Raw genomic sequence first — 25522 nt, 5'->3', positions numbered from 1 at the left:
CGAGACACGCGCATGCGCCGCCTGCCCCCGCGCATGCGCCGTGCGGCTGCGACACTGCCGCGACAGCGGGATATCGCGACATGCCGGGACACTGAGACACCGGGACACGGAACACCCGGAACAGCGGGATACACGGGCTTACCCTGCAGTAACACCCCCCCGGCCAGCGCCCCTGCCCCAACACCGCTCAGCCAGCGCACTGCTCCTGTGGTTTATTGTCCACTGTGGCCGCTTACAGCCCTCCCGTCCCGGCCACCGCCTCGTCCCTCGGTGTCCCCCTCGGTGGGCACCGGGCAGTGCCCAGCACCCGCTGCAGCTGGCAGAGCAGGTCGGGCAGCAGCGAGTCCAGCACGGCCAGGCCGGCCCAGGTGCAGCGCAGCCCGCTGGGAAAGAGGAGCTGGTGAGCCCCGGAGTCCTGGGGAGAGCCCCGGCCGTGCCCGCGGCTCCCCGGGGCTCACCCGCTGTCCAGGACGAGCCAGCCCTCCTGCTGCAGCGCCCGAGCCTCTCCTGGCTCCCCGAACACGTCCTGCAGGCTGAGCTGCGGGGAGAAGTGCCCCCAGCGCTGTGTGAGAGAAGGGTGTTAGTGATGGAGCATCAGCATCCCAGTACCCAAAGGGGCTGCAGAAGGGCTGGGGAGAAGGGAATGGAGGGACAGGAAAAGGGAGGAATAGATGGAAAGACCAGATTTGGATTAGATATTGGGAAGAAATTCTCCCGTGAGGGTGGTGAGGCCCTGACACAGGTTGCCCAGAGAAGCTGTGGATATCCCATCCCTGAAAATGTTCAAAGCCAGGTTGGACAGGGCTTGGAGCAACCTGGTCTAGTGGAAGGTTTCCCTGCCTACCACAAGATGGGCTTTAACGTCCCAATCCAAATCCACCCAATCCAAACCATTCTATGATTAGCATCGGGTGGATGTGGGGTGTCCCCACAGGAGGCTCCTCACCTCGTGTGTGACGCCTTCATCTGTGCGCAGTCCCAGGCTGAGCAGCTCCTCCAGCCTGTGGGGACACGGAGAGCTGAGGGGCAGCACAGACAAGGAGGGGGCACGGGGAGGGACCCCAGTACTCACTGCTCCAGAGGGTTTAGCACCTTCCGACTCCTGGTGCCGTGTCCCTGGCTCTGCACCTCCCGCATCCAGGTAACAGGCTCCAGGGTCTGGACTCGAGCTTCCCGGCTGCAGCCGCCCTCGCCCCGCAGCACGAAGCGCCCGTGTGCCCCTGCAGCAGCCCGGTGGGGGAAAACAGAGTTCACGGGGTATGTGGCCACACAGTCCCCCCCTCTGGCCCCCATCACCCCCTTACCTGGCCCCACACCGATGTACTCATCAGCCCGCCAGTACGAGAGGTTGTGGGTGCTGAGGGCGCCCTGGGGTGAGAGGAGGGACTGAGCCTGCTGGGGGACCAGCATGACATGGGGGGGACACAGCGTGGGGGGCATCCCACCTTCCGTGCAAAATTGGAGACCTCATAGTGGCGGAAGCCGGCGGCCACCAGCACATTGCGGGCATCCTCGTACATGTCAGCCAGCAGATCCTGCGGGGGTGCAGGCAGGGCTCCCCCTCGCACCTGCGCTGCCAGCGCCGTGCCCCGCTCCAGCGTCAGCTGGTACAGGGAGATGTGCTCGTCACAGAGCCTCAGGGCCGCCTCCAGCCGCTGCGCCCAGGCATCCCGGCTCTGTCCCGGCAGCCCAAACAGGAGGTCGATGGAGGTTCGGCCAGGGAAGAGCCCCCGTGCCGCTTCCACAGCCTGGCGTGCCTCTGCCGCCGTGTGCTCCCGGCCCAGCATCCTCAGCTCGGCATCATCCAGCGACTGCGGAGGGAGCGCGGTGACAATGGGGACAGCGGGGGCTGCGGGGGCTGCGGCGGGGACAGCCCCTCTCACCTGCACGCCGATGGACAGGCGGTTCACCCCCGCCGCCCTGAAGCCGGCCAGGCGCGATGTGCTGGCGGAGCTGGGGTTGGCCTCCAGCGTGACCTCGGCAGCAGCAGGAAGGTGGGCAGCCCCCGCCACAGCCTCCAGCACCGCCGCCACAGTGCCGGGGCTGGCCAGGCTCGGGGTGCCCCCGCCGAAGAAGACGGAGGTGACGCTGCAGGGCAGAGGGTGGGAAGCTGCAGGTGGGCACGGAAGGGCCCAGCAGTGCCCATGATGAGCCCAGCCTGTTCACCCACCTGTGCACCCCGCTGAGGCGGAGCAGGGTCTGTGCCTCCCGCAGCAGGCAGGCGCGCACGGCCGCCTCGTCCACCGCCCGCACCACGTACGTGTTGAAGCTGCAGTAGGAGCAGCGCTTGCGGCAGTAGGGCCACTGCGGGCACGGGGCGTGTGGGGCACGGCCCTGCGCTCACCCTCACTGCATTTTGAGGGGGAACAGCCCCAGTGCATGCACCCCAGTGCCCCCACAGCTGCCCCACAAGGCACACGACCCACCGGTGTGACCCTTCGGGGACCCCCCAGCTCACGCTAACCCCAGGGCTCTCCCCACCGTGTCCTACGGGCAGCCACGTGTGTGCGAGCCTCTTCCTTCACCCCGCAGCTGTGCCAGCCCCGTGCCCCTCAAGGTGTGCAAGCCCCAGGACCCACGTGCGTCCGCTCCCCGTGCACCCCGCACATAATCCAAGCCCCGGTGTCCCCCAGTGTCCCCCCGGTGTCCCCGCTCACGTGCACGTAGAGCGCGGCTGTAGCGGGGGCGCCCCTTTGTTGGACCGGCTCTGGGGCCGGTTCCACGGCAGGACCCGGTCTCGGTGCTCGTCCCGGGCCACCCCCGCCGGGCAGCGCCGCAGCGACAGCCGCCAGTTTCCGCGGCCAGCCCCGCGCCGCCGCCATGGCCCCGCGGCACCGCCCGCACCGAGCGGGGCCGCCCCCGGGTGCGCGGGGCCGGGGCGGGGCGCTGGGACCGGGCAGGGAGCGGGGACAGAGTCCTGCTCTGCCCAGCGGGGACATGCTGGATGTAAATCACGGGGTGCTGGGGTCAGCGTCCTGCCCTGGAGCCGGGAATACCGGGGTCAGTGTCCTCTCCCGGTGGCGGTGTCACCCCCCACCATCATCCCCCAGTGTCACGGTCCGAACGAGGTTTGGGACCTGCCCCCCATCCTTCCCCGGCTGCTCCTAGGGGGCCGGGAAGGGTTTTCCCGCGTTCCGGCGGAGGAAGGTGGCCTGTCCCCACTCAGGGTTGTGCAAACACCCTGACGTTAGTAGTTGTGTCTATTAATAGTCAGGAGGAACTCTGAAATCCCCATGACCAATTCCCGTTCCCAGGTCGGAAAGGCGAAGTGTAACCCACCCGTGGTTAATCTTCCCACACCGCGGAGTTTCCGAGCAGGCGATGAGGACTATAAGAGTGGGACTGAGGCACGGGCAGGGCAGAAGCCATGGAGGGAGCCTGGAGCACTGCACACACTGAGACCTCACTGCCAGCCGAAAGGGCCAGCTTATCCTGTTCCGTGAGTATTTTGAGCTGAGGATGCATCATCCCAGGGGTTGGGAAGGGGCAGGGGGCACCAAGGGAGTTGTCCTGGCTGGCAAGGGCTGGATACACTCTGGGGAAGGCATGGGATGGCAGGGAAAGCTTCCCTGGCACCAGGCTCTGCCAGGGCTCAGACCCCCATGGATGAGGATCTCCAGAGCTCCTGGGTGGTGCTGTCCCACTCCCAGAACAGCAGCAGGAGTGGGGTGGCAGGGGCTGCTCCCCCTGTGCTGGCTGTGACCAGGACTCCCTGTTTTTCTCAGCAGTGTGTCTGTCCTCACCAGCCAGGGCTGATGTCACCTTCATTTCTTATCCAATGCCCCATATTTACGGTGAGTACACAGGGCACCTGTGGGCAGAGCAGGGGCTGTGCCAAGGGTGGAGGTATTGATTACGGAGGGGAGGAGAAGCTCCACTCACTGCAGGCCTGTTCTGCACCTGGGTTAGTGCTGTGGGAAGCAAAAGGAGGTAAGCAGTCCTTCCCTAGACATCAGTCACAGAGGCCCTCTGTGTCCCCAGGGTCCCTGGCTGTAGCTGCTGTCATGCAGGTAACAATTCTTCCCTTGGGATGGGAGGTTACAGAGGTCACCAGGGCAGGGAGGAGACCTGAGTGGAATCTGTTAAGGACCAGTGCTGAAATCAACCCCATGAGCAGTGTGGGAACAGGAGAGGAACTTGCTGGAAATACACTCACTGTACAGAAGAACTCTGACACAAATCCATGTTTTTTTCTCTCAGAATGCAGACGTGGACCGGGGACTTGTCCCCACCGTCTGCTTCCATGGGTAGAGCCCACAGCCCAGCTGCAAGGTGAAGGATGGAGACCTTGCTGACACTTCTCCTCTCTCCCTGTGCACCACTGCCCTCCACCCACCGGAGGAAGCCACAGCATGGAGCTCTGCTTGGAAAGGAAGTGAGAGGGAGACAGCAGGACGTCAGTGAGAGTTGGCAGCAACATTATCTGCTTTCCAGCTGGGGTGGGACACTCCTGCTGGCACAGAGGAGGTCTGCTGTCCCTCCTCTCACAGGAGTGTTTCATGGTTGGGAGGTACCAAATAACTCCCGTAAAATGCTGTCCCAGGTACGCTCTGCTTCACTCTGCCAATGGGACAGGAATTTTGGTATTTCTGCAACAGCCTTACTGTCTATCTTCTTTAAAATAATAAAATAAATATTGCCATGTCTACCTTGGAGAAGTTTTTTGGGTTTTTCTGGAAACACCTGGGGGAGGTGTGGGAACAGAGTGAGTTTTTCCAGTTTTAGGGAGCCCCAATGCAAAGTCTCATTCTCTGGACTCCCTGCCCTTCATTTCAAGTTCAGTCGCTCTTACATGACTCAGGAGTCTCAAAACATCCAAGAAGAAAAGGCATCACCTACCTTGGGAAGCCAGGCCAGGGCATTTGGACTCAAGAGCATCAATAAAATACCCACCAGCATCTGTTCAACTCCTGTGAAATGGCTGCAGCCAAGCTGCTCAGAGACACACAACATTTTTAAATCTTCATAAGGTCTTTCAGTAACTGGACAGAAATCCAGAAATAAGCATCCCTTCTCACACACAGTATTTCTGTTGGCAAAGAAACAAGCCCAACAGGGAAAAAAAGGCTCTCTGTTTTATTGGCTAAAAGTGCCATCAGCCTGATGTCAGGGAGGGGAAGTCTCCACTGCTTAGTCCAAGGCACAGGTGAAAAGCAGACTCAGAGCTGACTGAAATGGGGCTGATTTGTCCTGGTCTTTGCTCTGCCTTCCCAATCTCAGAGCTGCAGGTGCTTCTCCATCTGCTCCTTCAGCTTGTATTTCTGAATCTGGAATAGAGGGCAGAGAGGAGGGAGAGAGGCTCAGAGAGGAGCTGGGACAGAGTGCCAGGGTTCCTGCCCTGCCCCAGCCCCCTCTTACCTTGCCTGACACAGTGAGTGGGTACTGGCTCACAAACACAACATAATGTGGGATCTTGAAATGTGAGATCTGGGAGGAATAAAACCAGGGCTACACAACCTGAAAGGAACAGCCTGGCACTGTCAGGGCTGCATCCCCCAGTGCTCTAAATCCATGGGCTTTCATCCACCAGTCCCCAGCAGCCACTGGGTGTACTGGTCTGGAAGGAAACAGAACTGGGAACCCACCTTCCCTTTGCAGAAAGCTTTGATCTCTTCCTGGGTGCAGTCCTGCCCAGCCCGCAGTCGGATGCAGGCACAGATCTCTTCTCCCATCCTTGAATCCTTCACACCAACCACCTGATGGGGACAGATGGACAGTGTGACCCTTGGGGATGTCCCACAGGGCCTGAGTGCTGGCCCACACATGTTCCCTGACCCCACCAACATGGACCTGTCATCCCTCTGCTTCCAAAAAACTGGGGCAAGAGGTTTTATAAACAACAAGGAGACTTGATAGGCTGCCACGAGTGCTTTGGGATCTCTGGATGGAATGGCAGGGGAGGGATGAGGTTGAATTGAAGGGTTATTTGAAACCCTTACAACCACAGATCTTAGTGGGCCATTGCCTGTGACACCAGGAAATGGGCTTCCCAAACCTGGGCTCTCTCCAGAGTCTGCTCCCACTATTCCACAAGAATCCTACTGTCATTCCCTGCCTTGAACCAGTATCTCAAACTGCTAGAGACACGTTGATCCTTTTGAGTCCAGAGCAGTGACATAAAGCCCTAGAAACCACATAAACAGGGCTGGTTTGCAACCCATCTGCACTGGGACTGTTCCAAAGAGAGATGCTTGCCTGGTATAGGCAGAACTCTGACTAAATAACCAGTTTATTTATGGGGAAACTTGTCTGGCACAAAACCTGGAGAACAATCCCAGCAGACGGGGAGCAGCTGCTCAGTCCTGGAAATCTTTGCTGTCTTGTGAAGGAGTGAAACAAAGTCTCACACCTTATCTCCAGGGACTTGTTGGAAGAGTCTTCCAGGATGTCAGAGCTGAGCAATTATTAGTAAAAACTGTCCTTCCAAACTGCTGTCTGAGTAAGAATTTCAGAGGGAGCTATGAAAGTGGACAGGCAGTTAAAACCTGAAGAATGACAGGCACTTTGCAGATGTGCAGCTGGAACACAAGGGGATTGCCACAATCCATATGCCCCATGCTGGGAGCTCTGCCTGCCCCTTCCATCCCATAAACCTCTCCCTCCTCCTTGCTAACCAATATTACATTTGATGGTGAAAATAGGGAAAGACATTGAGGTTCCAGGCAGCAATCCCAGAAGCTTTATGTACAGGATTCCCAAAAACAGCTGTTACCCACCCCACCTCCTCCCACTCACCTGAACCTCCTCAACCTTGGGATGGGTGTGGAGGAACTGCTCGAGTTCTGCTGGGTAGATGTTCTCTCCTCCCCGAATAATCATGTCCTTGCAGCGCCCTATGATTTTGCAGTAGCCGTGCTCGTCCAGGCTCGCGATGTCCCTGCAATGACAACACCCTTCTGGTCCTGTCCCAGCTGGGTGGAAGAGTGGCTGCTGCTCCCACCCAGCCAGGGTGGTATCACAGGATAATGGCTGAGATGCCACCTGAACACATGGAAGCGATCAAAGAGCTCCTGTTACAGAAATTGGCAGGGTCCACACAGGCACCAGGGTTTAGGGGGAGGCAGTGCCTGCTCCTGCCCTGTACCCCCACAATCCCCCCATCCAGCAGTGGCCAGTGACAATCCCCCTCTCCAGGGACACTCAGCACCAAGGGCTCTGTGCTGAAAGCAGCTCTGAAGTGTCACAGCCAGATCAGAGGGATAAACTGGGGCAGTTTTCTCTGCTTTGGAAACCCCAGCCGAGCACTCCTGTACATACCCACGCATCCCCATCCAGTGCCATCCTGTGGGACCGTCTGGGAGGAGTGGGGCTGTTCTCAGACTCACCCTGTCTTGTACCACCTCTCAGCAGTGATCACTTCACTTGTCTTGGCAGGGTCATCCCAGTAGCCCAGCATGACGCAGTAGCCACGGATCAGAAGCTCCCCAGGAGCGTTCAGAGGCACAGGCTGCCCTGTTTCTGGATCCACGATTTTTGCCTGGAAGAGAAGAAGGGCTCAGTTAGACACCAGTGCCAGACAGGGAGGATGGATGAGGTCTGCTGCTGAGCAGAGCACCTGGAGCATGTGGGAAAGGTCATGGTCACCTCTGTGTGGGGAAAGATGAATCCCACTGTGTCAGTTCTCCGCTCGATGCTGTCACTGGGGGACCCCATGAAGGTGACAGGGCTGTTTTCTGTGGTCCCATAGGCGACCTGCAAACACAGGAGAGGAAATGTGTCTCAGGGGGAAAGGGGACCACACAGCTTCAGGCACAGGAAAGGCAAAGCTGGGCATGACTGCAGTGGGAGTGTGGTGTGAGGAGGATGCTGTCCCAAGCCGCTCAGGGGACAGGAAGCCCGGCTCTCCTGGCTGTGGATGGGCTCTCTGGACACTTCTGCCAGAGTCTTGGAGAAACAGGAGCTAAAGCACCACTGCACCTGCCTGCCATGGCCTTCTTCACTGCCTCACAGTGCTCCAGACCCCATCCCCAACAACACTTGGGGTGTCATGCACTTTTGACACCCTAACTGCTGTTCTTGGAGGACTCCAGGGTTTTGCCATCCTCTTTTTCAGCCCTTGCTTCTCCAAGCACTGTCCTGTTGACTCCACACCATCTCTGCCAGACACTGACTTTGCCTTGGTGCCCTTGCAGCCACGGTGCTGAGTTCACCTTGCATCTCTAACAACTCAGGGAACAAAGGACATCACTTTGGAAAAACCCTGGAGCCAGCAGCAGACTTCTGTGAGAGACAGAGTGTCCTGCAGCATGGCTGCTTGCTGCAGATCCTTTTGTGCAGACATCAGCCCCTGTAACCCTTGTGAGAGCATCACGAGGTCACTCAGCGCTTGGCACAGCTGCCCTTGCAGACCCAAAGCCTCACAGTGGGACAAACACTTCTTGCTGCTAACCCTCCCTCCCAGCTAATCCTGATGGCAGGCTCTGAGCCACCTCAGCTGAAGGTCACTTCTCCTTACAGGAAAATTCCAGTGCTTTATGCTGAACTCAGTGGCCAGGCTGAGGCAGCAGTAGCTGCCCTGGGCAGCTCTGAGCTGCACCAACAGCACCATCTCTGGGATTGTTGCTACATCCCAGCTCTTGGGAGCTGTGTTTCAGCAGTGGGAGCTGCTGGAGCGCTGCTCTGGTGTCTCTGACCCACTCAGAGTAATGTCACCCCAGTAATGTCACCTGTGGCTGCTTTGCTGGGAGAGCATGGCTGTGAAAGGGCTGATGTGGGAAGCATTTCCTCATTTCTTCTCCAGTTCTCCAGACTGACAGGTGAGCAGCTCTGACCCACCAAACTGCCCTGGCACCCAGATCTGGTCAGAGATTGCTCCAGAGTAAGTGCCCAGGTGTGCCTGCACGGTCACAGCTTGGACATGGTGCTCACCCAACTGCAGGCACTGTGCCCCAAATTAATGTGGGGCTTTGCAAAGGACTGTGATGAAGCATGTGAACAAGGGTGAAAATATCCTGAATGAGCTGAAAACAACACTGGTATAGTGCACAACAGTGTGTAGTAACCCTGGAGCTGTTGGCACTTTCCACTGCACGGAGCTGCTGCAGGATCCCATGTTGGGCACAGTCAGTCACATCGGCTGATGCTCTTGTTGACTGCACCAGGGTCAGCATGAATCCAAGCTGGAGCCTGCTTTTTATCCAGGAATCTGGAGGAGAACTTCTCCAGGATGCTGCAGAGACCATCTGGTGCAAACTGCTCTGCCTGGAGCCTGGCAGCCCCCAAGGAGCAGCTGTGAATAGGCTGGTGCTCCCAGACACAAGGACAACCTCCCAGCCGGGGGCAAACCCACAGCCTCTCATGCTCAGACTGCATTTCTCTCCCACCCACTAATACAAGTCCTGTGGCTGGATCAAATGACTGACCAGACCCAAATCCAAGACCTTAAACACTTATTAAAAATCCCAGCGCCTTTGTTTTTTTGTTTTACTCTGCTGGATGAATTGCAGTGCTGGCCCCAGGATCCCAGCCAAGCCCTGAGTCAATCCTTGCTGCCTCTCTGGGTTGCTCCAGCAGTTTAATTGGATGCAGGAGCAGGCAGCTCCCTGGCAGGATGATCCTGTGAGTGCTGTGGCTCACCAGGCTCCTCCAGATGCCTGGCACAGTGCCCTGCACCCCAAACACCAGCAATTGATGCCTTGGCCTGTGGCTTGTCCCCATAAACACCCTGACACCCTCAGGAATGGGCTTCCCAACTGGTCCAGAGAGCAAAACAGGTCTCAACCTCCAGCCCCTCATCTGCTTCCCAGTCACTGCCTTCCCCTGCCTGCACCAGCACATCACTCTGCAGCCAGATACCAGGACATTGCTCCAGATCTTTCCAAGATGTTATCTCCCTCCTAGGATGGTTTTCCCCAGCTGGGATGGAGGCAGGGGATGGAGCAAACCCTTGTGGCAGCAGTGCTGTCCTTCCCAGCCCTTGTCTGACACGTGGACCATCCAACACATCCACTGTCAGCAGCAGATGAAACAACACTTCCATGAAACTCCACACACCAATTTAAACTTGGAGATATCCATGAAGATTCCTAGCCTCCATGACCCAAAGGGACACTTAACATCATTCAGCCTTGTCATCTGGTATAATTCAGTCCAGAAAACCTCACCCAATAATTTCAGTGTCAGCTCCATAATTTCCACTGGAGCTGTATCTGGTGTCAAAGCTTTCCAGAGGCAAAGATTCCAGCTTGGACACTTGGCTTTGAGAGGAGCTACACGAATACAAAATATAATTGACTGCAAAGCCTTTTTTTACTGTAGGACCACAAGTGATCCCCCAACACCCAGACCAGTCCTGCCCTCAGTGATGACAAGGACAGCTCCAAAACAAACTGCTGCCTAACTTGCTCCTACCAACAAGAGATTCATTCTTTGTGAATCCCAAGTCTCTGTATAAACCAGGAATAAAAAGAACATCTTAGCAGAACTCTGTTTTTCAAAGCACATTTCCCAAACATTTCCTGCTAGTGCTGTTCAAATACTGGTCACTGTGGAACAGGCAAAACAGCCTGAAGAGGGAAGCGTCTAAAAATTAAAAATAAAGTAAGAACAATCAGACTCCAGTCTCTTTAGTAAACATTTGGGAGGCAGGCTGATCTGGTGGGGACTGTGGGGACTCTGAAGACCCTGGGTTTTTCCCAACTGTGCTGCTTATTTACTGCATAACTTGGAACAAGGCACATCAGCCCTCTGCTCCTTGGGTTCCCCAGCATTCAACATCAATAAAAACACCCAGTGCCCTCCACATCCAGCTGCTGCTGAAAGGTTGTAATGAAAAGGCTGGGATTTGTACCACCAGTACCCAAAGTGGGTTATACTGGGTGGGACTGGAGCAGAAGGTCAGGGCTGCAGGAGGGCAGGAGTTCCTTGGAGGACACCCTGCCCTGGAGCTGAGCACTGCTCAGGGAGGATCTTCATCCTCCTCATCATCACCCTCTGCCTGTGCCACGCTGGAGGATGATGATGGCAGGGCTAGAACTGCCAAACTAAAGCCTACAGAAACTGAGCTTTGCTGGACACAATATTGGCCTCAGAAAAAAAGCAGCAAATTGACTGTGAAATAATAGGGATTTTCAGACTTCAAAGAGGGCATAATGAACAACAGAAAGCAAACTGGCAACCCAAGAGATGTGCTCAGGGACGTCCAAGAGGCCCTTTGAACCCCTCTCAGTGTGACATGCTGGATGGATTTAATTATCCCTAAACCCATGTCAAGTGTCTGTCTTGGATTTCTCCACCAGTCAACCCCAGTCCTTCCCACCACAGCCAGCTCCAAATCATTGTCAACTGAGCAACACCCTTCCCTCACTCAGCTGCTCACTGCCAAGATCACCCCAAACTCTTCTGTCCCCTGGGGGCACGTGTCTCCTGGCCTTGCAGATATCCTGCTATACCAAATTGTATTGGAATATTCCTGAACCTTCAGGTCAACTTTGCTGCTGCAAAAAAAAACAACTTCTGATCACATCCAGCCTGTGTCAAACCAAGATCTCATTTCCTTCCCCAGCAACAGTACCATCTTTGTGTCAAAAACATCAGGACACAAACAAACAGGTCTTGCAGGACAAATCTCCAAGGCTACTCTATTGACATCTCTCCCCACCAAGAGAGCTGCCAGACAGTCCCAGTTTGGATGGGGCTTAAAACAGATCCCAAAAATATGAGGTGCCCAAAGCACCTTCTTTGTGCTGTGGCACGCAAGGGCTTTGCCTCAGGAGACCAAAAGGACAACCCAGTGTGCCCAGGCTGAGACTGCACTGGAATGAATCTCCTGTTATTGCCCACTGAGGACAAACTGCTCTTCGTGGTCTGCAGTTAAAACAGCCTCTCTTCTCTCCAAGCTTTGAGGCTTGGAAGTGTTTTCCCCTTCCAGCCAGCAGTGCAGAAGTGCTGCCCAGTGGCAACCAGCAAAGACAGGGGCAGTTACTGGTTTATCCACAGTGTGCTAAATGCTCTTTGCTGTGCAATTAACTCCATCCTCCCAAGTGCTGATGCCAATGCATTTGGGAAAAGTGAAATCCAAAGGAAAAAGTGAGAGGAAATGGACAAAGTGTGGGGTGAAGGTAGAAAATCACTGTTTTGGGGTGCTCAAAGTTATTGGAGAAGGAAACTCAGCAAAATTCTAGGGGCAAAGGTAACATCCCTATGGATTTGGAGAGCTCAGCTCCCACCAAACACATGGCTGCAACTCCAGAATCCTGCTGCTTCCATGAGGCATTTTAGATGTTCTCACAGCCCATTTCCACAGCTACAGAAACCACCTACTCATCAGGTCCTCCCCAAAAACAAGGTAGGGTGGGATGGGAGGACAAGGACAAGCAAAGATGTTGTCACCACATGGAGCCCATTTTCCATTTTAAGAATAGAGGGGACAAATGGCTGGGGAGCATTTGGGAAGGTCAGAAGTCCTGCATGGATCAGAGGCTCTGCAAACCAGGAGTGCCCTGGCCAGAGCACTGGGATGCTGGGGAACATCTGGTGCCTTGCAGGGTGGACACACCAGGGTTGGGAGAGGCTGTAAGGGCTGGGTGAGCTCCACAGGAAAGGCCAGGAGCCTCACCCAGCAGCTGCTGGAATCAGCAGAAGGGAAGGGTGGGTGGATGTCAGTGGGAGCCAAACTGGCAGCAGGTCAGTGCAGGCCATGCTGCAGTGGAAGAAAACCATCACAAGGGAGGAGGTGGACCCACCTTCACCTCCTCCAGCTCAAGCTGCCCCTACACTGCAGTGATGGGGACCCTTCAAAGATTTAAAATAAAAATGGCAATTCAGGTGTGAACACAGAGCCCTGCATGCTGCTGCTGGGGCAGTGCTGCCTGGAAGAGAGGGGAACCCAGAAATGGTTCTGGGACTCCCCTTTGCCCCCCACCCCTGCTCCTCCAGCTCTGCCTGGAGTGCACTCTGCTCTGGGGACAAATCCATGGACACTGCAGAAATTTCACCTTCTCAACCCTGCTGCCAACCCAGCACCAGTGCCAGGGGCTCAGCTCCACAGGAGCTGGGGCACTCCAGGACAGCCCCAGAAGCTGCCTGAGCTCCCACCCTCAGCCAAAACGAGGAGGGCTGCACCCCAAGGCAGCTACACTGGTTCCATTCCAGGTCACAGGAAACCAGATCTGGAGCCCCTAAAAGCTACAGAATCAGGCTTAAAAGAGCAATGGATTATTTTAACTCTGGAGCTGTCTTGATGTGCCAGAACTGTTCACACTTATAAAAATTAAGATTAAACATGGAAAAGATCGTCTCCAATATCGTACCAAACCAGTTCAGACCTGCAACATCAAAGAAACACCCAAATCTATATTTATACTGCTTCAAAAACTGCATTTGCTTAGCCCACAACACCTCTGGGAAGGAGAGGAGGGGAGCCCAGCATCTGCAAATCACCAGGAATGTTTGCAGAACTGTTAATCAATTAAGAAAGAGAGGGTGGCAGGATAATCCTGCCTCTTCTGCCATGTCCTTGCAGTGCTGGTCCCAGGGGATGTGTGAGGCAGGAGCTGGCCAGGACCAGGTCCCCATGACCACGGCACAGGGACACTGACACTGCTCCATTGTCACCTGCAGACTGCAAACCACCCACAGGTGGGACCCAGGCAGGCTTTTGAGGATGGCTGGACATTTGCTGGCCAGTTGAGGGCTGCAAAAGCTGGCATGGGGAGAGCAGAGCCGTCCAGCAAGCAGCTCAAAACACAAACAGCCAGGAGAGAGGTGCCAGCTGCAGCAGAGCCCAAACAGCTCCCACCACAGGAATGTGCTCACCGAGGCATGGAAATCAAAAATACTAAGGGAAAGAACTTCCTTTTATCCACCATTTGTGTCTGGAGAAATGGAGCTGAGGAGTAGACACCTTTTCCCTCTTGCCATTCCACCAATAATAACCTGGCATCCACCTAAACTCTGCTGCAGGCTCAGGACTGCTGGGGCGCAGCTTCCCACCTCACACCAGCATCGTGGCAGCTGTGTCCCAGCATTTCCACAAGGAAGCTACAGGACTCACTGGTGTCCACAGCCACAGCACACACATCCTGCAGGGAGTGTCTCTGTCCCCCCAGATCTGCAGTGTCAGCCAGCAAACTGATAAAGGGAATTTTATCCTGAGAGGAAGAAAGAGAAGGAGGTTTGAACAGTTTAACCTTTGAAAAGGGTCTTGTTCCAGAAATACACATGGGTAGGATGTGTTTATGGATGGGGTTTGCAAGGCCCTCACCAGCTTTTTGCTCCAACCTGACCCACACTGACAGAAATCTCTGCAGAAGCAGTAAGCTGTTAGATGATTTTTGTTTTGCAAGGGAATGGGAAATCCAAATACCAGACCTCAGATTCAGTGCCCAGCAGACACAGGCTGGGGTTTTAATATCACAGCAGGGTTTTAAATATCACCCTCCAGTTGCTCTTGCACAGAACAACATAACTGCAGGAATTGTTCATCAAATGATCACACTGAAAATTAAAGTGGTTGAACCTGCTCAGAGAGAAAAAATAAAATCAATTGGTAGATAGAAGATGATACTTTAAAGGTGATTTTTTTTTTTCTTTTTCAATCATTCACCCAGGTCCTTGCCTGAGCCTTATGAGCAGTGCACACTCAGAGGCACTCTTAGAATCATGGAACAGCAGACTGAAAAGGCAAAGAAGGAAAACACAGAAGGTTCTGTCTACCTCCTGTTTCTCTGTCTCAAAGGCCCTGATTAAGGCACTCAAAGAGTTTCCCCAGAGAGAAAAGCATGTGCATGACCATTGTGGTGCCTACTGAACCAGGCATGAGCCAAAATACCATTGTTTTCATCAAAGAGTTTTAAATCCTATATTAACCAGGAGGTCCCTGCAGCAGGAGCCTGGAGCATCTCTCCAGAGCTGAGCTGAGCTGCTCTACGTCAGGGCATCACACCTGGGACAAACACTGAAAGCTGACACGGCCTGGAGTGCACCAAGGTCCCACATTACATCACTGCTCAGCCACAAGCTCACCAGCCCCACAGTGCCCCCCAGAAGGCTGCTTTGTGCCCCAGCTGAGTCCTGCAGTGCACACACTGCTCGGGCTGACAGCTGCTGACCAGGGCAGGGCTGCCAGCCCGCTTGCATAACGCGGTCCGGAGCGCTCCGTGGCGCCTGCTGATTCCTCCTGCAACAATGGAAAAAGCCAGAAATCTCCGTGAATAAGCCAGTCTGTGTCCTAAGTCAGCCCTTGGATTTCCTCCCTTTCTTGAGCCCGTCTCGCCCCTGCACAGGCTCCGCTGGGGCTCTGCAGCAGCCTCAGGAGCAGCAATCTCAACAAGCTCGCAGTTATGTGCTCGCGTCTCAGCTGTTTGCTGCAGCCAGGAACTGGCTGGAAATCAGTTCAAAATGTTCCAGTTCCAAACCCCAGCCCACAACCCCTGGATCACTCTCTTCACACTCACAGAAGCAGGCGCTGGGGCTTTTAACTGCTTTGCTTTAGCCTCCTTTATTGGGAGAGCAGGGGACATCTCCTGTTAATGCACCTTTGCCACTGTTACCCTAAGACAGGAGCCAAGGCAGATGCCACTCCCAGATCCAGCAGTGATTTTTTTTGCTTTGCTACCTCTCCATCTCTTTAACAATCCCTTTTCCCTTTTCCCAGCTGTGTCTCGAGAGCCACAGGCATTGCCACCTACCTCTACACCACTGCCTGGCATTTCACACCCACCAGCCTGTGTCCCACCACTTCCCTGCAGGCTCTGATGCTGCCCCATCCCTTGCTGGAAGGCACCAGGTGTCCCATATTATCCTCAACCGTTCATAAGAAAAGACAGTAGAAATTAAGACTCTCTTTGCACTCCCTTTCTTGGCCAGATCTTCAATGCAGCCTAGATCTGGAAGTGTTCAACCAAAATTCTGCATTGCAAGAACAACTGCAGCACTTTTGGCATGACCCCGTGGCACTCCCACCTTCTCTAGTCCCTGTTTAGGCAAACTCTTCTTCAATCAGTGAAAAAAGGCACCTCACCCCCCACCAGGACCCTTCCTCTCTGAGGACAGACCAGCTGCTTCTCCCCAAACCACCTGAAGCTACAGAAAACCCCAGAGCCTGCTGGCAGCTCCAGCAGGAGGTGGCTGTGGAGCTCAGCAGGGCTCCCTGCTATACTGTTCAACCAAAATAGGCCCCTTTCCCTCCTGCAGATGATTCTGGGCCCTGCTCAGGGGGTTCTCCACAGAGCAGGTCTGCATTGGTTCCTCCTGAGTATTTGCCTCCCATTTTCCTCCAGAGGTGAAAACCACCTCTGCACATCGCTCAGCAGCAGGGCCAGGCAGGGCCGTGGACTCTCCTCTGCCTGGTGCCAAGGGGTTAAGCTCACAGTGAGTTCCCAAAGCCAGTTGTTTCCAACTGGCTGCTGCCTGTGGTTTGTGGGAAGGGATTTTGCTTTTTAATAACATTATAAATAGGGCTGTGTTCAGTATGCTGCAAACCCGGCTACTCTCTCTCTCTCTCTCCCACCCATCACTCTCCTCCTCCCGCTTCTCTTCCCACCACACTTAATTCCAGATCTGACCATGAATGGGTCAGGCTTCCTCCTCAGTGTCTTCAGCCTGCTGGCATGCCTCGTCCCCACCATGCAGGCATGTCCCCCCAGCTGCCACTGCCACGGCGGAGACCTGCAGCACGTCATCTGCGACAACGCGGGGCTGAAGAAGATCCCCAAGGTGCCCGAGCAGACACGGCTCCTCAACCTGCAGAGGAACAACTTCCCCGTCCTGCCCCCCAACGGCTTCCGTGACATGAAGAAGCTGGTGTCCCTGCACCTGCAGAGCTCCCGCATCAAGGAGATCTCCACAGGAGCCTTCCGGGGGCTCAAGAGCCTGGTCTACCTCTATCTCACCGACAACCAGATCAGTGTCATAAAGCCAGGAGCCTTCAACGATCTCTCTGATCTCACCTACCTGTACCTGGACAAGAACAAGATCCCAGACCTATCCAAAGGGCTCCTCTCCCCTCTTGTCAACCTCTTCATCCTGCACTTGGGCAGCAATAAAATCCGGGAGCTGAAGCCAGGGGTCTTCAGTGGGGCTAAAGATCTGCGCTGGCTCTTCCTGTCTGACAACTCCCTCACCAGCCTCCAACCTGGGGCCATGGAGGATGTAGAGAACCTTGCTGTCCTGCACCTGGACAAGAACCAGCTGAGCAGCTACCCTGTGAATGCAATGAGTAAGCTGAGAGTGCTGGAGGAACTGAAGCTCTCTCATAACCCGATCGAGGTCATCCCTGACAACGCCTTCCAGTCCTTCGGGCGGTACCTGCAGACACTCCACCTGGACAACATGAAACTGAAGAAGGTGAGTCCTTTCTCCTTCCACTTGCTCCAGATCAGAAACATGGGGCTTGATTTTCTTCCCCTTTGCAAAGCCCTTGGTTTGCCATCCCTCCCTTGCAGAGGAGAGGGGAGATGCAGGTCTGCAGGCTCTGCAGGCAGCAAGGCACTGACAACACCCTGACGTGGCTCAAGCCAGGGATGAGAGCACACCCCACCCCTCTGTTGAGTTATTTATGCAAAACCAAATTATCTGGAACTGATTAAGCCCTCTGGATGGATGCAAGGCATTCCCTCCCAAGCTGGAGGTGACACTGGACACTGAGAAAGGTATCTGGGATACTCCAGGACAATTATGAACCTTCCATACTCCCAGAAACAAGGTGAGGGATGAGAGGTGAGCATGTCCCTTGTAGTGGAGGGCACTTCCACCTTGCAGAGCTGAACTGCTCTGCCTCCTTTGCTCAGCCCAGGTACCTGCCCTAGGTTGGGAGAGGGAGAGTGTGGAGGGGCTGTGAATAGTCCTGGTTTCTTAGGCCTGCCTTGCAGACAGGTAGGGGTGCAGACCTTCACCTCCCTGCTGCCTCCCAACCCGACACGTTACAAAGAAAGGTTTGTTTATTGATGCTCTCTCAGAAGGAACTCTCGCAGCATCTCACAAAGGAGCCCTGTTCCCACTGCAGGGGAGGAGAGACATTCAGGTATCCTGAAGGGCAAAACAACCCCCTCCTTTTTCTGTGAGAAAGCAGATCCACAGGCAGGAGCATCCCACTCAGGGAACCACTTGTGTTAGGACCTTTGAAAAGCCAGGCAGTGCAGCAGAACCCAGCACAGCATCCTGATGCAGTCCTGGGTGAACTCCCATGGCTGGAAGGGGAGGGTGCTGCAGGCAGAACCAAACAGTTCCCCCTGGGATGATGCTTTGCCAGGAAGCCCAAAGAGCATCCAGGTGAGGCAGGCTGGGACTGCATGGCAAAGCCACCCACCACATGCAGGAAGATGTGATGAAATGGAGAATTTTTCCCAGTCTCACAGGGATAAGCAGATCCCATGAAAGCTACAAGAAACGCATCAAAAGGATATAGCACCCCAAAAACCTCAAAAACTGGAATTACAGCTTGTCCAGGTGCAGAACATGAACTAAACCAGTTCAGTAATACTTCAGTATTTAAGTATTTAAGTCCTTGTCCAATCTGAGCATTAACCTCTCCAGAATGGGACTGAGCAAACTTAACACCTGAAAAGGATCTATTGACCTTACCAGCAAGACCTTAGACATGCTGTGACAGCAGCAATTCTAAGGCACTTTCAGTCAAATATTGCAGCATAATGTTGTACCAGCTAGAGATATCAAAGCCCCAGGTTACATGTTGAAAAAAAAAGACTCTGGGGTGTTCCAGGGAAACAAGCATCCTTGGTTTGGCCAAGAAACAATGGTTAACAATTCTAGCTAGCAAAAAGGACTTATTTTTTTAACAATGACCAGCTGTGGACAGGAACTTAAAAGGCTCTTGTGCAGCCAGTGCCTCCTTTCCTCCCCAGCAGCCCAACAGGACATCAGCTGATGGGATCAGCACTAAGAGGGGTGGCTTCTGCAGCTTTAGGGCTTCCAGATACAAAGCTTCCAGCTCAGCATTTTCCCTTCAAATCCTCAAAGGCCTCATCCAGCCCACGTGTGAACTTTGCACTGCTAAGAGACATCTACTCACAGAGGCTGCATGATCCAGGAAATCACCATCAAATGCTCTAAGTGCTGCCAGCACCTTTCCTGCAGCCCTTTCTCCTTCACACACATGCTGTCCTTAGCTCTCCCTGCATGGCTGCAAGATTTTTGAGCTGATCAAGTGCAAACCCATGCAATTCTACCCCAGCCTAAATTATATTTGAGCAAAAGGAAGGGCAGCTCTCAGGCTCCAGCACAGAGCTCTCATTCCCCCCCAGCATCACAGGACCAGGACCCTCCTTGTACCCCAACATGAGACCCCTGTCTGCATATTCAGTGTGAAATAACTCAACAGCAGCAACCCTCCATCTAAATAAGGGATAAAAATCACCCTGTTCTTCCCAAAGACACGCTCTGGCAGGCGGCTCAGCAGCTGTTAGCAGCAGATGTGGACTCTTCTCATGGGGCTGGGAGAGGAATGAGCAGCTGAGACAGTAACACCACTGTCCAAGCTCCCTCCCTCTGCACGGCGTGCCAGCATCCCTCAGAGCAGCCCTGCTATCAGCACAGTCCAGCCTCCTGAGGTCAGCTCGTTTTGGAAGGAGAAGGCCAGCAATGCTGACTGTCCAACAGCTACAGGGATCTGGGAGTCTCCTAGCTAAGCTCTAATCCCATCCAGCAACGCTTAATTTGGAAGATGACAAAAGTTCACGGCTTAAAATAGTGCCTCTGTCAAGCTTTTCAGCTTAGAGAGCATGAACATGCCCTGATGGTCCAGGAGAAGTGCAAGGCTCTTTTCAGAAATGGGAGCACAGCTCCTGGGGCTGGGAGGCTTTGGGAAGACCAAGTGAGTGTCCTCTCCAGCCTTCAGGAAAAGCTTTTCTCCTGCTTTGAGAGCAGGGAGAAATGGTTTGTGATGGGCAAGAAGAGCTCTGTGCTCTGTCAGGCAGCCCCTCTCTAACCCATCACTGCCATGGAAGTTTCTGTTGAGGGGTTTGATTTCAACAACTTTCCAGCTTGAGCTGAAAAATGTCAGGGATGAGGGATGAGGGCTGAGGGAAGAGAAGAGAGAGCTGCAGAGTCAGGTCTGTAGCCCCTCTTGCCTTCTGGCAGCTTTCTTAAGGGAGGTTCTACCTTAAAGCCTCCCTGTCAACCAAGAAAACACAAATTTTACAGCATCCCTTAAAAAAAAAAAAAAAAAAAAAAAAAAAAAAAAAACCAAAACTGCTGGAAATGAGAAAAAATGGAGGAGGCTGAAGTGCTGGAAACCTGCCTGTATTTCTACATTGCTCAGATGCCAAGTGTAACTTTCCACTCAGAGCCCCCAGGCACTGCCAAAGTCTACAGCCCCTTCAGAGGCCACAAACTCCTCCTTCAGTTGCTCCAGGACAGGCAAGGCAACAGGCTTGGGAGGGTTTCCAGCCCTAGAAAGGATTATACCAGAAAATATCTTCATTTAGAAGGGAGAAGTATGGCTCAAAAATAAAAAGAGTTGCCAGACTGTAATTTATTTAGGGCTGTGGCCACAAAGACAATCCCACGTGGATTTGGGGTGCAGCTCTCCTTGTAGGAGACTCCATCACCCATGAGCCCACCAGCTGCACAGAGCTTCCAGCAAGCCAGCCCCCTGCTCACACCTCCTTCTCCTGCTCTCTTTGTGCTTCATAGAATGACACAATGGCCTGGGTTGGGAGGGGCATTAAAATCATCCCTTTCCAAAACCCCTGACATGGGCACCAGGCTGCTCCAGCCCTGTCCAAGCTGCCCTTGAACACTTCCAGGGGTGGCACATTCACAATTTCTCCAGGCAATGTATCCCAGTGCCTTGTTCTTATGACACTCAAAGTCTGGACAGGTTTGGAGTCCCCATTCCCCAAATTCCTCACCAGAAACCTTTGTGCTTCAGTTTGCAGACAACGCGTTCGCTGGTGTGACCGTGCTGAAAACCGCCCACCTGGACAACAACCGCCTCACCCAGCTGCCCAGAAACTTCCCTTTCGACAAAATGGAGACGCTGACCATCTCCAGAAACCCCTGGCACTGCAACTGCCAGCTGGCACCTCTGCACAAGTACGGCACTGCCCCTCCCCAAGCTGTGCCAGGACGCTGCTGCCGCACTCCCTCCCCACCCTGCCCTCTGATTTTTGTGGGTTTTGCCCCTTTTTAAGCTCCTCTGTTCCTCCCTGTGTCACAGGTGGCTGAAAGGCAACCGTACCCGTGCTGAGGACACGTGCTCCACGCCAGCCCAGCAGCGGGGCCAGCCCATCAGGGACAGCCCGGCCCTGCGCTCCTGCAGGCTGCCCACCAAGAGGTCCAGGAAGGGGAGCCGCCATTAAACAGGTAAGATGGTTCTCATTCAGGCACAGCTTTTGTGGCATCAGTCCTAAATGCCACCAGGGTTTGGCTTAGAGCAGCTGATCCATCCACCCACAGGTGTGTGCTGGCTCTGTGAGCTCCCAGAGCTGAGGAGCTCCTGTGGCATCAGGGGTGGGGTCACCTCTGTGGGACAAACACAGGGCTAAAGACAGGCCTGGGCCAAAACAAGTAAATATAAAATAGAGAAATCAGCATCCTGAAAATACACAGAGAATAGCTTTGAAACCTTCAGAGCTTCTATTGCAACACAACCAAAATTTCATCTCTGTACATCAGGGAAAAACCCAAAAGCCCTACACTGTAACAGGGTTTAAGCCTCAATCATGCTTCAGGCACTATGGTGACATGCACCCTGTCCCAACACCAAAACCCCATATCAAGCCAAGGTGTAATTGTTATGCAAAGGGAATGAACACATATATCAAAATAAGGGTGGATTTAGCCAACTCTTACCCCGAGGTGGGACCACACAAGCTTTACTTTTCTAACCACTGAAGATGCTCAGCCCTTTGCCCTCCAAAGGTCCTCCAGGTCTGGTGTGAAATCCAGGGCAGGGAATTTCTGGGAAGTCTTACCCCAGACTGCCCAGCCCATAGGAAAGCAGATACCTTCCAAAAGGAGCAGCTCTTGATCCAGCACTTCCCTTTCTGCAGCTACAATTCCTTCCAGGACAGTCAGGTATTTAAAAACAATGGCTGTTGCCTTCAAATGAGTATCCCAGAGAAGGGAGGTTCAAGACAGCAAATATTCTTTGGGTAAGGTGTCCTGGGCCAGGAGGGATTCAGATGAAGCTGCCTTCCCTTCCAGCACTGAGCTTTTCCTGACAGCTACCAAGACAAACACCAACGGTGAAAACAGATCACACAGACACCTTCCACAGCTGGAAACTACCAGGGCTATTAAGTTCAGCCTGCAGAGGAGCAAAAAAGCTAAAACTGTCATCACTCCACCCCAAGCATTTTACTTTTTCCCATCCCAGAAATAGGCCTGAAGTTTGTACAGATTCCAGAGGGCTTTGGACGAGCCTGCAAGTTTGTAAACTCTTGGGAAAAGGGACCTGTGCTCATTTGTTAAGGAAAGTGCAGTGATGAACAGAGGTGGTCACTGTGCCTTGTTGTGGCCATTGGATCCCCATCTCACTAAGGATATGCACAACAGGATGGAGAAAGGAAATTTCTGACCAAAATGCCAGCTGCTCTGTGCCTTTCTAAAGTGGTTATTTCTCTTATAGTGCCAGAGGGTTTTATGGATTAGAGATGGAAATACCAGTCATTCCATACAGGGCAGGAAAAGTTCTGCTCTAAGCATGGAAAAATTTCAGTGTTCTAAACCACAGTACTTAAACATAGTTTATTTACAGGTCTGACCCTTCTTAATCTTCTTTCCCTGACTGAACTCAATCCCAGCTCACTCCTCCATGGTGAGAGTGAGAACAACATGACAATAATACCTGTTTTTTTCTACAGCACTTAATGTCCAGCTCCCTCAAACAGGTTTACAAGTGCTAATGAAATAGGAAACTATTTATTCCAGCCTTGCCGAAGACAAAGCTCAGTGCCTTCAGGTGTCAGTGCCAAAATGCAGCTACACAAATCCACTGCAGTGTGCTGAGCATGAATTTCATGGGAGTACCTCTGACTTCATCAGGCACCTCTTGAGAGCCAGGCAGGTGTCAGATGCAGGGGTCTGTATTTCAGGGATGGGGACTCACTTGGGTCACTGACTGCATTCAAGGTGAAAAGCTGTAGTTTCTGTAGTTTCTAAAACTACACCTGTCCTGGATTTTCAGAACTAAGGCATCAGAATTGTCCACTACTCTTGAAAATGTCACTCTGGGTTTCCTTCCCTTGCCAAGAAAGTGCTCCCTGACCATCAGCACTTTGGGTAAGATCCTCAGGAGTCACAGAGAGTTGGCAGAGTAGCTCAGAGACAGGACTAACCCATTTCCTCTGCTCTGGGAAGCTGTAACAGCTCCTTCACTCCATGTTTGAGTATGGGCTTCATTCACTGATTAAAAATCTACAGATGTTACAAGTTAACTGCTCTGCTAGAAAAATCCCCTTAAAGATGTGCCCTTCTCTCTTTTTCAAGGCTAGAAGGCTCCAGCATGGCCCGTCCTGGTGACTGGTCACTTCAACCATCAGAAAACTACTGACTTCTGAGTCCTTCCTTGAGCTTCTCCTGCCTGTCAGGAAACACTTCTGATCTATCTGAACACCTGCAGCCTCCTCCAATCCCTGCTTCTCTGCTGATCACAAGGATGGAATCCACCTTCTCACTCTTTTCCAACATCTATGTATTTCAAAAGAGGCGTTTTTAAAAACTAAACTATGCATGACCATACTAAGACAAACCAAGCTAGATCCTGCCAGTAGAACAATTCATCTTTACCAGAAGAAACATAACCCACATCCCTGATCAACCAGCTGGGCGCTGTCTCTCCCACTCCAGAGGAGAGGGAGCAAAGGGGAAGGCAGGAGCATCCCTCCCCCAGCTGCTTGATAAGGAAAATTGGCCTCAAGCCACACAGAGACTCCCCTGCCTTCCCACAGAGGGGATCCCTGCAGGCCAGGGCTCAGGGGACAGGTGCAGCAGTGACCAAGAGCTGGTGGCCCTGAGGCAGCAATCTCCCAAACTGGCCAGAAATCCTTTAAGGGAGGCAGTACTGGGATCCTCCAGAACTGGAGCCATCTGAAGCCTGGATTCCCTCCCCCTCTGTGGGGTCACCAAGATGTCCAAGAGGGGAAGGTGGCTCAAGCACCCCTCCTCTCCTTGCCACCCCTACCCCAGAGGATCTAGCAGCACACCAGGATGACTGTGGTTTATTGTCACAGCCATTACAATGCCACAGTTGCAATTCAACTATGTTTTTTAATCCTAAGGAGTTATATAAATATATGTCTATTTATTCCTCTGTAACAGTGTAAATGACCTTTAAGAGGGTGAAAACTCCTCTGCCTCCTATATAGAAATTGAATTGTATATTTTCTTATGTACATCTTCTGTATAAAGCTCTTGCTGCAAAGATGAAACCAACAAGTCTGTGTGTGTCTGTCTGAGGGCTGGAGGGATCAGGAGTAACATGAGACCAGTGGCACAAATATAGATTTAATCCTCTTTATCCCATGGGCAGCACAACTGTTTGGGAGGGTTTTATTATTTCTCCTGCTACAAAACAGGAACATGTGACACCTAATGAGTCCTGAACACTCACAGTAATGCTTGAAAATATTTTGTGAGGCCAAACTCAAGCTTACTATAAAAATAGGTAGCTGTCACCAGACAAGAGTTCAAGCAGCAGCACCAAGGCTGTCCCTGGTGTTTTCAGCTCAGCATTAAGAGCATCGTATCTGGGAAAAAAACCTGGCTGCATCCAAGACAGCTTCAGGACAGATGCCCTGGGTTCCCCTAGTCTGTGGCAGAGCACAGAGTTGTCCCTGTAAAACCCTGGTGCTGATGCAGTCAGGGTGTGCCAAAAACAACAGCCTAATCTGATTCCCAGACCCACATTTTATCCATCACTGTGCCTGCTTCCTCAGCCTTGGGAAGCAGCATGGTACCAAATTAATTTCCTTTAGGATAAAACCAAACAGTCCTTTTCTGGCTCAGCCATTCCCCTGCAGATGCAGGACAGGTCTAGGAAAGGTGGCACCTAGAGGGCCACTGAGCCCCTTGCTGGTGGCCTGTCCCCCACAGGAGCACGCTGCCCAGGGTGGAGCAGCAGGACACGGGCCCAGCACACACTGCCCTGCTGGCAATGCAGCATTTGGTGCTGCACAAGTGGAGGGCACCATCCCCACAGCCTGACTCAGACACGATAAAAAACACACAATGAGGTTTCACAGGAAATCCAGGATGGGGAAAGAAACTCTACAGCTCCACAGCAAGGGGAATACAAGCATCCACCCACACCATGAACCAGCACTGCCTCTGCCATCATAACACCAGCAGTGTGTACAACTGAATGTCAGTGAAAGTTCCGAAATGAGCAGCAGAATTTCACTCATGACACTGAGTGTGATGCCTTGTCTTCTTCAGAAGCTTTCTCCCCAGAAACCTCAGCAGCAACCAGGCAGAACCCCCATTTCTGAGCTTTCCCTCTGAGCTTTCCCTCTTCAGCCTGATCCCAGCAGCTCCAGGACCACCAGGTACCACTGAGGTCCAGAGGTCCCAAACTCGCTGTCTCACTGTGACAATCACCCCTTGCAGCTCTGGTCACAGC

General features: G+C 53.3%; 3 protein-coding genes and 1 long non-coding RNA gene across 6 annotated transcripts in view; 2 read left to right on the top strand and 2 right to left on the bottom strand.

Moving 5' to 3' along the window:
• Positions 1–197: 197 nt before the first annotated feature.
• RSAD1 (radical S-adenosyl methionine domain containing 1) lies at positions 198–2822 on the bottom strand. Its single transcript, XM_033076909.2, is given in 10 exon segments — positions 198–271; positions 274–383; positions 459–562; positions 947–1001; positions 1073–1220; positions 1305–1368; positions 1446–1811; positions 1884–2088; positions 2171–2304; positions 2658–2822. Coding segments are annotated over 10 exon segments (1410 nt in total). The 3' UTR covers positions 198–212.
• An 88-nt stretch (positions 2823–2910) lies between these two features.
• On the top strand, positions 2911–4617 carry LOC117005347. 2 transcript variants are annotated; one of them, XR_004419810.1, is made up of 4 exons: positions 2911–3000; positions 3255–3439; positions 3729–3794; positions 4201–4617. It is a non-coding gene; the product is annotated as an uncharacterized LOC117005347 (long non-coding RNA). The 2 variants fall into 2 exon arrangements; XR_004419811.1 differs by having other exon boundaries at positions 3726–3794.
• A 441-nt stretch (positions 4618–5058) lies between these two features.
• The window catches only part of ACSF2 (acyl-CoA synthetase family member 2), a 35318-nt gene continuing 14854 nt past the window's right edge, over positions 5059–25522 (bottom strand). Inside the window, exons 11-16 of the mRNA XM_033076999.1 lie at positions 7585–7692; positions 7326–7477; positions 6736–6877; positions 5586–5696; positions 5359–5427; positions 5059–5267 (exon numbers count right to left, since the gene is read on the bottom strand). Of these exons, the coding sequence (XP_032932890.1) occupies positions 5217–5267; positions 5359–5427; positions 5586–5696; positions 6736–6877; positions 7326–7477; positions 7585–7692 (633 nt within the window). The 3' untranslated portion in view covers positions 5059–5216. The remainder of the gene's footprint in view (positions 5268–5358; positions 5428–5585; positions 5697–6735; positions 6878–7325; positions 7478–7584; positions 7693–25522) is intronic.
• On the top strand, positions 16425–23643 carry CHAD (chondroadherin). 2 transcript variants are annotated; one of them, XM_033077001.1, is made up of 4 exons: positions 16425–17286; positions 20831–20994; positions 21119–21264; positions 23397–23643. In XM_033077001.1, exons 1-3 carry the CDS (start codon positions 16507–16509, stop codon positions 21258–21260), a joined length of 1086 nt encoding a protein of 361 aa, XP_032932892.1. In that variant the 5' UTR covers positions 16425–16506; the 3' UTR covers positions 21261–21264; positions 23397–23643. The 2 variants fall into 2 exon arrangements, with proteins under 2 accessions (XP_032932892.1, XP_032932891.1); XM_033077000.1 differs by having other exon boundaries at positions 23392–23643.

This window comes from Catharus ustulatus, chromosome 20 (assembly GCF_009819885.2).
Source record: "Catharus ustulatus isolate bCatUst1 chromosome 20, bCatUst1.pri.v2, whole genome shotgun sequence".
Classification (NCBI taxonomy): Eukaryota; Metazoa; Chordata; class Aves; order Passeriformes; family Turdidae; genus Catharus; species Catharus ustulatus.
This window is presented reverse-complemented; position numbering and strand designations above follow the sequence as displayed.